Source organism: Uloborus diversus, chromosome 4 (genome assembly GCF_026930045.1).
Source record: "Uloborus diversus isolate 005 chromosome 4, Udiv.v.3.1, whole genome shotgun sequence".
Lineage (NCBI taxonomy): Eukaryota > Metazoa > Arthropoda > Arachnida > Araneae > Uloboridae > Uloborus > Uloborus diversus.
Genome location: NC_072734.1, coordinates 68,849,010 through 68,861,050, shown reverse-complemented (window position 1 = coordinate 68,861,050; position 12,041 = coordinate 68,849,010). Strand labels below are relative to the sequence as shown.

Below are 12,041 nucleotides of genomic sequence, written 5' to 3'. Positions count from 1 at the left end.
GTGTCCAGTCAATGTTGTTAAGTTCGTTTTTTTTCATCGAATTGAAAAACTGATATTTATTCAAATTCACTCAGAACAAAATAAATAAAATGTGTACTCACAGTTTATATATGGTGGTAGTTTTCTTTTCAGTTTATTGACCATTATTTCTTTTTACTTATCGAATTCTGTAATCTTACTATCATTTTATTCCACTCATGATAAAAATTAAAAATGGTTTAACTAAAAACGCGAAAACTCGCCAAGGCTACTTTGCTTGCACAATACTAAAACTACTATAACCCTAAACAAATTTGGCGAAACCTTTCAGCTGAGAATAAAAGGAATAAAGTAAATTCTTTCTCGGTTAAACATTTTTCATTTTGTTCTACGATAATAAATTCAAGAAAATATTTTGCATACTGTCCATTCCAACTAAATGCTGCTGTAAAATATGATTAGTGAAATTAATTTAAGATTAAAAAAAACTCATATTCTTACAAATTCATACAAAACAATAAAAAATTTTACCTTCTATAACGTTATCCAATTTTGTTAATCCAGAGTTTTCTTGTTTACGCTTCCACCATTTAATACTTTTTTGAAAGAAATAAGAAAAACTAACATTATTTTGAGAAGCTCGAGAATACTACTAAGGGACGAATTAATTTCTGTAGCTGAAAGCAAACTAAGACACATCGATTGCGTTTATAAATACTCAGAACAAACTGCCTGTGTTTACGTCAACAGACACACGTGATGCGCAACGTGGTAATGTTTAAGTTGCATTCGCAGTTTTATAAATCACCGCAAGGTAGCGTATTCGAGCGCTGGAGTTCCGAATCGCGACTATTATAATTAACTTTGTTTTCAAACACAGGTTGCAAGCAGCGGCCTTGCGCAGAGCATAAGCAGCATTGCGCTCCGCAAAGAACAGCACTGCGAAATTCTCGCCAACCATTTTCGGTATCTTTCGAATTTCGCCAATGCACTGTAACTGAGGGTTTCAAAATTCGCTTCCCGGCGCCCAAAGTGCTCGGCGCCCAAAGTTCTCGGCGTCCAAAATGCTCGGCGCCCAAAGTTACCGGCGCCCAAAATGCTCAGCGCCCAAAATGCTCGGTGCCCAAAGTTCCCGGCGCCCAAAATACTCGGCGCTCAAAGTTCCTGGTGCCCAATATGCGGCGCCCAATCTTCCTAGACCGCATACACACACTCATACCCAGTAAGCAAAATATCTTGCCTCAGTATTGCATAAAAGTTGACATGCAAGAAAAATCATCTTGCATTAATGCTGCCACAATATTGTTATGTTACTCCATTTATGCTGTCAGCAGGCTGCCACAATATTGACTGACGAGGTGTATGCAGCATAAGATCAGGAAAATATCAAGGTAGGCTGCTTTTGTAATATTGCAAAGATGTTGTCATGACAGCATGAAATCAAGGTCTAGACAAGATGATCTTGCTTTTGTAATCTTGCATACGTATTGATATGACAGGATAATAACAAGATGTTGTCATGACAGCATGAAATCAAGGTCTAGGCAAGATGATCTTGCTTTTTTAATATTGCATACGTACTGATATGACAGGAAAATGTCAGGATACATTGACATGACAGTATGAAATCAGCACGTTTGCAAGGTGTTTTATCCATTTATTTATTAGTATTAATTTCACTTTAAACTCGAGAATTAAATTTCATTCTTTAATTATTTCTGTTATTCTTCAAGATAGTTTTCTAGCCTAAGAATATTTTCAAAGCTGACATCTGATCGGAAATTCATATAAAGGTATTAATATTACTCGCAATGTAATTTAAAAAATGAATGTTTCTTCGTTTTGCGTAATACTTGACTTATTTTTTAAATTCATGCTTCTAATTGTATTATAAAGACATAAAATGCCTAGTTAGGAATAATTGCGGAAGTTTTTATAGCACATTTAAGAGTAAAGATAGCAAAATAAATACAATAAAGTACATTTTCAAATGGATGTCAGCGTTGAAAATATCCCATGGACAAAACATCTGAATTTATCTTAAAGAATAACATAAATAACCATTGAATAAAATTAATCTTACGTGAGATTGAAGTGATAATACGAAATTCTGGGCTTCATGTCCTTTGTTTCAAAGTCTAGGGACGAAAAAAGTTATTTTCGGCCATTTCTTACATTGATCGCACATCGTCTGCGATATGACTTGTTTAGTACTATATTAATAAACAAATGCAGTTATCCGTCATTCATAAGTTTTTCCTAAAAAAATACTATTCCACACTAATAACTAAGCAACCAACTTAACGAAGCCTAAAGAATGCAAGGCCACGTGCAGCTCCTCTGAACCGACTGAATCGCAGGTCGAAGCAGGAAGATGTGCCAGCAATGCGAGGGACGCTGGGTAGAAAGAACTGTGCGCATTCGCAAGTATCAACGAAGGTTCACCTGTTCTATTGTGTACTAATTACCTTGACGGCGACAGCATGAAATCAATATCATCTTGACGGCGTCAACATGTATGCAATGTTGTTATTTTAAGGTAATATCAATATTGATATTTTAAGATGAATGCAATGTTGCATACGTGTTGTTATTGTAATATTGCTTTTTAATCTTTATGCAAGGTTTATGCAGTATGAAACACGTCAATATTGACTCCGTCAGTATAATATCAAGATCTGTCAAGGTTGATGCAAGAAATTTTGCTAGTAGGGTACATACAGACACCTACACATACACACAACTACCCACACATTCATGCCTGCACACAGACACAAACACATATGCCTACACACACATACACATACCCCCCACACACATTCATACACACAACTACCCACACACTTATGCCAGCACACAGACACAAACACACATGCCTACACACATACACATATCCCCTATACACAAACACACATACCCCTCACACACAAACACACACGCCTACATACACACACTCGTGATTGCGAAAAACATAATTTGAATTCAAGATGTCAAAATTCAAGTTAATTTTTTTTTAATTTTGTAATAAATCACACAAGCACATTTTATTTGAAATAAATTTGTTTTATCAAACTATGATTAACAGCTCGTTTCGTTGCTAGTTCTGAAACAAGTAGGGAAGCAGGGCTTAATTTGCATTGGTATGCACGAGAACTCAACTCACTCACTTCTTTTCAATCACACGTGAAAGTTTACCCATTGGACGGCATTCAGGCGATTTCCGAATGAAAATAAGTCCCAAAGACTAAAAGCCTAGCATTTCTTTTTGCAGCAATTTTCAAATCTTTGTAGTTTGGGGATCTTAGAGCTATATATATTAAAAGTATAAATTTCAGAGTTTGAGAGGTATACAATGTGTACATTTGCAAAAACAAAATAAATAAATAAAATAATAAAATATATTATTAATATTCTTGGAACCCATGCTTTTAATCTGTAGCTTAAAGCATTGAATAGCATTTTTTTTAAATGCCTAAATATGTTTCACTGGAAAGTAAATGGAAAAGCAGAGGAAATTATATTTTGCTGTCAGTGGCCCCGAGAAACAAATTCATTAGTAACCTTTTTTTTTAAATTTAAATAGACACTACCAAAGGCGGGCAGTTAATGCAGGATCAATATTTTATTTGACAAAAATATTTTAAAGGAACAGAAAATAAGTTTGAAAAGTGCACAATAAAGGAGATATAAAAAAAGTAGGTATTGTTCATACCTGGTGCAGGAAGAGATTTTGAAACACCTGCATAAAAAAGGAAAACAATGCATTAGATAGAATCATTACTTTACAAAAGACCATCACCAAGCACATAGAATTCTTTAGAAGGGTGCAAAGAACAAGACTGCATTAAAGGGGAAATTGTATTAATAAAAGAATTTACTTTTACAAACGTAAACATAAACTTTAAAGCTAAAATTGTATACTTAACTGCAACTTGTAAAAGTTCAACCAAAACAAGAAAAGTGGACCTTCTATTTTTCCACTTTAATTGTTTGAATCATTTTTAAATATTCTGGAAAGAATCATTTTTAAAAAAAGAGCTGTCGAGCAAGTACAACTTGTAAAGTGAAATCCGCCAGTAATTGACCACAAATCAATAATTGATCACTGGAGCACAAAATTATAAAAAGTAAGAATAAATAAGTACATATTCTTCACCTGATATCTGGAACAAATTTCAAGCATCCCCATAAAGTGCGCTGTTATCCTTATTATTTTTAATACAGTGAAACCCCGATTTCACGCTACTCAAGGGACTGGGTTTTAAAAAATGTAAAATGTGGGAAAACCGTAAAATGCGGGAAATACATAGCAGCAAGATTGATGATGGGACCCGATGAAAAAACGTAGATTCGGGGGACACAAAATCGGGATTTTACTGTATTACTAGAGGACCCGACAGACGTTGTTCTGTTCAAACTTTGTAAATTGGAAAAATAAAAAATAAAACCAATAAACTATTAAGGGTTTGAACAGTTTTGTTGAAAAAAATAAGTAAAAGAAAATGTTTTAAACTGCTTGATGTCAGAATGTGTATATTTATTACAACTTGATTTATCTAATGCCGCCCACTGAGCAGTTGTTTTATAAACTATTTTTCTAACGTACTTGATGGTTTGTTCCTTCATCCATACTCATAGATAAAAAGCGTCCTCCGATATTAAGTGTAAAAAACTAACTACCCATCTAGAACAAACGGGAAATCCCGCTGCAACATCGTCCATATGAAAAAGAATAAAACAATCTAAAGGATAACTTTTAAATGATAAAGGTAAAAACAGTGCTCTGAATAAACGAAAATAACTCATCCCCCCCCCCCTCCCGGTATAAAATAAACACATTCTTCAACTAAAATGACTAAACTCTCTTTAAAAACGAAAAACAATTCTTTGCAATTTGAAATATTTCGCCAAACAAACAAAAAGTACAATAAATTACATTAACAGTAGCTTTAAAATGTAAACAAATGATTACGCAACTCTGTTGTTTATATCCAAAGTCGCCAAGCCACCACGTTACTGTAATCTAGCTGATCAGTGAGCGAATCCAACTCCGACTGATTAGTGGTTCGATCTTTTGAACGAAAACTTTTAAAACTTCATATATTGTCTAGTTTGTTTTTTCCACCAATAATAAAGATCTTTCCACTGCACTGATCTTTTGTGTACAGAACAACTATGTTGTAACTTATCTGAACGAAAATAAAATTTGTTTCGTCTTTAAATTCCATCATCTTTTCCTTTAATAATGTACTGATTAGTTAGATAATCCTTAAAGAATTCTTGACATTGGTGCCAAAACTCAGATGGATTTCAGTCGAGAAACAACTGTTGCTTGGTACGGTACTTTCTGATCATTTGGTTAGGAAAACCTAAAGCGCCGATCCGGTCACATATTTCAACTACGACGACAGAACACACGTTTTGCGTGAACCTTCCAGTACATTACTTTAAAATATATCACGGGACCTAAAATCGAGAAGAATCAAGAAATGAAGGCTTCACTCTTTCTCTATCTACGTTTTATCTATTCTCAGTTGACATATGACATATCGCAGTAGGAAATTTCATTACAAAAAGCAGAGCTGGCTTTCTTACTGTCCTTTGCCAACGGGTTAAATATTTATTTCAGTTCTCACTCAACAATAGGTAAAAATAACTATTGATCAATTGGGAGATATAACCAACCAATGTTTAAATCCTACTACTATTATATATGCAATTATTTGTCTGTATGGATGGATATTTGTTACTCTTTCACGCAAAAACTACTGAATGGATTTTGATGAAACTATACAATAATATAGCTTATGCATCGGAATAACACATAGGGTAGTTTTCGTCCCGTTATAGGGGGCAACTCCCCCCCAGGAGGACAATAATACACAATTTTCATACAAATTCTCTAATTTGGGAGTGAAAAGATACTTGCACATATTAGCATTATATATCCATCAAAAGCTTTCTTTTTCTGTTGAAGATGGCACCGGTTCAAAATTTCTAAGTAGAATGAAAAACGAGTTATAAGCTTTTTTAGTTCCATGTTCGAAGGCTTTCCTCAACTCAATACAGTATTTAATGTATCATCTCAACTCCCTGGCGAAAGCTACAATTGTTGTAGTGGTGACTATTTTCGCTTTTCGTCTGACTGTTCAAGGCTTTTCTCAAGTAAAATCTTAAAGTAACATTTTTTCACAAGATTAGCTAATAATAAATCGCAACTCCAGCGCTCGAATACGCTACCTTGCGGTGATTTACAAAACTACAAAAGAAACTAAAACGTTACCACGTTGCGTTTTACGTGTGTCTGTTGACGTAAACACAGGCAGTTTGTTCTGAGTATTTATTAACGCAATCGATGTGTCTTAGTTTGCTTTCAGCTACAGAAATTAATTCGTCCCTTAGTAGTATTCTCGAGCTTCTCAAAATAATGTTAGTTTTCATTATTTCCTTCAAAAAAGTATTAAATGGTGGAAGCGTAAACAAGAAAACTCTGGATTAACAAAATTGGATAGCGTTATACAAGGTAAAAAATTTTATTGATTTGTATGAATTTGTAAGAATATGAGTTTTTTTAATCTTAAATTAATTTAACTAACCATATTTTACAGCAGCATTTAGTTGGAATGGACAGTATGCAAAATATTTTCTTGAATTTATTATCGTAGAACAAAATGAAAAATGTTTAACCGAGAAAGAATTTACTTTATTCCTTTTATTCTCAGCTGAAAGGTTTCGCCAAATTTGTTTAGGGTTATAGTTTTAGTATTGTGTGAGCAAAGTAGCCTTGGCGAGATTTCGCGTTTTTAGTTTAACCATTTTTAATTTTTATCATGAGTGAAATAAAATGATAGTAAGATTACAGAATTCGATAAGTAAAAAGAAATAATGGTCAATCAACTGAAAAGAAAACTACCACCATATATCCGTAATAATTTTGTAGATGATTTGCATAACATGACATAATTAAATCGTAACTCAGAAATTAGAAACATCGAAACAGAAAAATTTTAAATTAACCAATTCGGGAATTCGAGAGAAATAACTCAGCTACAAATGCAAAACAATAAGCGCAAGCCAAGCAAAGCAAAGAAGTATCATCTTCTTTTGGTAATAATTTGTAATGTCACATTAAATTTTCTAGCATTAATTGTTATTCTTGTCAGGCCACAATTATTATTTAGTTTTATCAAGAATTGATAAATATCGAACTCAACATCGTGAAAATGGCTGCTTAGAACTACGAACTACGTAGTTTGCATTAATGTTTGACGTTTAGTAATGTTTCTTGAATTCTAATCTCTTTCTACGTGGGCCAAAATATCCTCAGGACTTAAAATATTGATTTATAGAGGATGAAACAAAAAGAAATCATACATACGAACAAAAATCACAACACTTTTAGCATTTTCTTCGTTAACACGTGCGTTTGTTTTAGTTTTTTCATCCGCCATTAGACAGTGACTGTCCCCTATATAGTTCGTTGGTGTTGCGAAAAGGATTTGTATTATCCATTTTAATGCAACTTTGATGCAATAATGTTTTTTATTATTATTATTATTTATTTATTTGTGTTGACTGGACACTACCTAAACAACGCGTTCAAAAACAATTAAAACTACTTTTGAAATGTAAATTCACCCGCCAAATCCATTTTCATCTCCCCCCCCCTCGATGTTATTTGAAAACGCTAATATCACCATTCTAATAGAGACTTTAGTGATGTTTTTCTTTCCGAAATGTGAAGTTTTTTGTACTATTTAAAAACTTTACATTTTTTAATGGGAACTTAAATAAAAAAAAAAACTGTTGTTCTTACTCTGAGCTTTTTGATATTTTAAACAGGACCGTTGACGATTGTTAGAAACACTTGATTTCCTTCTGGTGAGGATTTTAAAAAGTTTGATGCTCTCACTCTAAAAGGACGTTATTAGATTCAGTATTCGTTGTGACTTTTGACCCTTTTGGGAATAGTATTGCCTTTACAATTTAAGGCGTATTTCTCCTTATCTGTTCAGGAGGGACATGCGTCACCAGAGCTCCATTCCTTTTCTGGCAAGAAGCTATGCAATAATTTAGATAGCGTTGGACACCATTTGACGGGGATCAGGATTATAAGGGAAATGTTTGACTTTATTTAAGAATTGTTGACCTCACTCGAATTGGAGTTTTTAAAAGTTACCCGTACTAAATTCCTTAACACTCTTAAATGCTTTCCTGATTTATACTGCGTGATTTTTTGGATATCTGCCTGAATTCGCCGACATTTCATCCCCTCCCCCGTTTTTCAGTTTTAATCATCCTTTTTGATATATTAAAGGGGGGAGGAAATTTGAAATGTCGGAAAAACTGGGAAGAAACCATTTTTTGATAACGATTTTACATCTGCCTGAGTTGATCATTAGCCTGAATCGATTAAAATAATCAATATTGCGAATACGCTTCCGATTCGATCCATCGCGCTTCGAAAGCTTGCCACAACTTAATTACACACAAAAAATTTGATTAAAATCGGTCCAGCCGTTTAAAAAGCCTTATAGTGACAAACGTCCGCACAGAAGATTTTTATATATTAAGATAAATGCAAAAGTGAATTTGTTTGTTTGTTTGTTAACTTTTCACGCCTTGAATACTCAACCGATCATCGTGAAATTTTGTATACACGTTGTCAGGCGTGCAAAATAAAACGTGGGTGAGTCAACCAGAAATAAAAGTTTCCAAGATTTTTATTCCAATTTTAAAGAAAAGATATAAATTTGAGAGTATCTCATCGAAGAAGTGTCATAGTATTTGTTCAATTTTTGCAGCATATTTAAAACCTTAAAAAGCTGCACAAGGTGAACTTTACCCGAAGTTGTAGGGATAATTCGGAACTCCAGCGCTCGAATATGCTACCTTGCGGTGATTTATAAATTAAAGAAAAAGGTAAACCATTGCGTTCCACGTGTGTTTGTTGGTAAACATAGGCAGGTTTGTTTATGAGTATTTATGGACGCAGTCGATATGTCTTAGATTGCTTTGAGCAATAGAAATTGTTTCCTCCCGTAATGGTATTCTCGAGGTTCTCAAAATAATTTTAGTTTTCATTATTTTCCTCTAAAAAGTGAGTTGATTGTCGTAAATGGCGAAATCGTAAACATAAGAAAATTCTTTTTGTAAAAGGAAGTAAAAAATGGAAGTATTGTATTCGCAAAAAATTTTTCACCCAAAAATCGATCTTAATTTCCATTTTGCTCATCTCCGAATTAATGTTGAGTTTATTTTTCAACCCGACCGCACGTGGATAAGTGCCTAAGAACGTATGGACACCCTAAATATCCATTTTGACGATCCCCTAATGAATTAAAACGAGTTTTCTCGTGACATCCATATTTACGTATGTATGTGCGTATGTACTTATGTGCGCATGTATGTCGCATAACTCAAGAACGGTATGCCCTAGAAAGTTGAAATTTGGTACATAGACTCCTAGTGGGGTCTAATTGTGCACCTCCCCTTTTGGTTGCATTCGAGTGTTTCTAAAGGGGTCTTTTGCACCTTTTTTGAGGGAAATCATTATTAATTTCGATGCAAACTCAAGTGGTGTTATAATTTGGCGAGCACTTGGCGATATATCACCAGTCTTTTGGTGGTCAAGCTTCGTCGCCAACTTGGCGACAAATTTCGCGATTTTTTTTTTTTTTTTTAATCTGGTTTCATTTTGGCCACTATTGGTTATATTTAGAGAGTAAACTATTGAATCACAATAAAATTGCCAATAATCTTTACTAATAATAAAGCTCAAAGTTTTCCTGGATATCTGTCCGAATGTCTGTCGGGATATCTGTCCGGATGTCTGTCGGAATATCTTTCCGGATGTCTGTCGGAATATCTGTCAGGATGTCTGTCGGAATATCTGTCCGGATGTCTGTCTGTGACGCGTATAGCGTCTAAACCGCTAGGCAGATTTTCATGAAATTTGGCACAGAATTAGTTTATAGCATGAGAGTGTGCACCTCGAAGCGATTTTTCGAAAATTCGATTTTGTTCTTTTTCTATTCCAATTTTAAGAACATTTTACCGAGCAAATTATTATAACGTGGGCGAGTAAATTTCCAAATTATCGTAACGTGAAACAGTAACATGGACGAGCAAATGAACATAGCAAATTGGCGAGAAATTCATCATCCATTATTTCTAAATATAAATGCGAACCAAATGACCTTTTAATTTTCAACGACGGGCAAACCCATGCGGGTACCGCTAGTGGGGAAATAACATCAAATTTGTGTAAAAAGAACTCATGTGATGCACACATCAGCTCGTTCTTTTTGTTTTGTATCCCCTTTTGTAATGTTGCTGCAGTGTTGCCAGATGGTCAAATCCAGATTTCCCCAATTCCCTTCCAACTTTTCCCGAAAAAGCGATGTTTTCGATCAAAATTCCCCAAATTCAAAAATTATTTTTCCACTAATATTTTCATAAAATGAATCGTTTTCCTCTGATATTTTTGTCTCATGAAATTTTTTTTTTCTCCAAATAGCCAAATTTTCTTATAAAATTCCCCAACTTTTTTTTTTTCTTCACATTTTCGCTTTTTTTTTTTTCGTTTTCTTTATCTTTTTTTATCTTTACTAATAATAAAGCTGAAAGTCTCTCTGTCAGGATCTCTGTGACGCGCATAACACCTAGACCGTTCGATCGATTTTCATGAAGTTTGGCAAAGAATTAGTTTGCAGCATGACGGTGTGCACCTCGAAGTGATTTTTCGAAAATTCGATTTTGTTCTTTATCTATTCCAATTTTAAGAAAATTTTCCCGAGCAAAATTATAATAAAATGGACGACTGAATTACCAAGTTATCATAATGTGGAACCGTAACGCGGGCAAGCCAATTGGCAAGAAATTCATCATGCATTACTTGTAAATATACAGGGGAACCAAAACACCTTTTAATTTTCTACTACGGGCAAAGCCATGCGGGTGCCACTAGTCATTAATACAAGCGCCTGACCGAGAGATAAGAAAAAGCCATTTTTTTTTCTACTCGCATTTACTACTCTGCTTCTGTATGTATATTTAAACAATGATTTTTGTATATATTTATCCAAGAACATTCTTCATCAGACTTATTTTTGCCTGTTTAACGTATCAACTAGTTACTCACGCAGAACAATTAGTGGCAATTTCGTAGCATAATACTCCACATAATGCAAAATGCTAATTACATAAAATTGAGCAAAGCTAAACCAATGCTGGTTAATACAAACAATAGAACTACCAGATGTCAAGACGCGAATTTAAATACAAAAAAAAAATTTTTTCCAAAAAGTTTTTTTCACCCAGGTTTTCCCCAAGAAAAAAAATTTTCTCCAAAGAATTCCCCTCAAAACCCATTCCCCCCAAAATTTCCCCCAGAGAGCACCAGATTTCCCCAAAATGGGGAAAATTCCCCCACTCTGGCAACACTGTGTTGCTGTTTCCAATTATATTTGAGCTTAGCCACTCTGTCAGATTTGTTAAAACTTGTTTATTGTGAATCTAACTGAAAATACTGAAAGTTCTTTGCAGTAGATCTAACTGATGCATTTAAAATGAACATGTACCCTCACAAACATCTCCACCGTACTAGTAAACTCACGCTCTCTTAATTTTTCCGCAATAGTATGATGCATAATCCTTTTATGCTTTCACTTGAACACTGCCTAATTTCAAAAGTTTCAGTCCTTCACCTTCATAAACAAAAGGTAAATCATCAAGTAGGTTGGATTGCTTGACTATTTCCTTGCATCTTTGGATTTAAAATGTGCAAGATGAATTAAACCACCAACGCGTATTTTTAGACTGCAAGTGTGTCGATTCACGATTGAATTTTCAATAATTTCTTCAAAATTTTCAGTAAAAAATAGCATAAACTGTATACTATGTATGTATACATCAATTTTACACATTTTATTTCATATTTAGAAAAGAAAAAAAAAATTTTCCCCCTGGCCTATCGTTATATACCCAAAAGATATTTACCTACTCACTGATATTTACCCGATCCACCTCACTGGTTGGAACACTTTCAAAAATTCATTTTT

The 12,041-nt window shown here is 34.1% G+C and overlaps 1 protein-coding gene across 1 annotated transcript in view; it reads right to left on the bottom strand.

Moving 5' to 3' along the window:
- Window positions 1-12,041, bottom strand: part of LOC129221625 (microsomal triglyceride transfer protein large subunit-like) — a 94,531-nt gene that overhangs the window by 64,242 nt on the left and 18,248 nt on the right. The window contains exon 2 of the mRNA XM_054856149.1: window positions 3,692-3,718. Within this exon, the coding sequence (XP_054712124.1) occupies window positions 3,692-3,718 (27 nt within the window). The remainder of the gene's footprint in view (window positions 1-3,691; window positions 3,719-12,041) is intronic.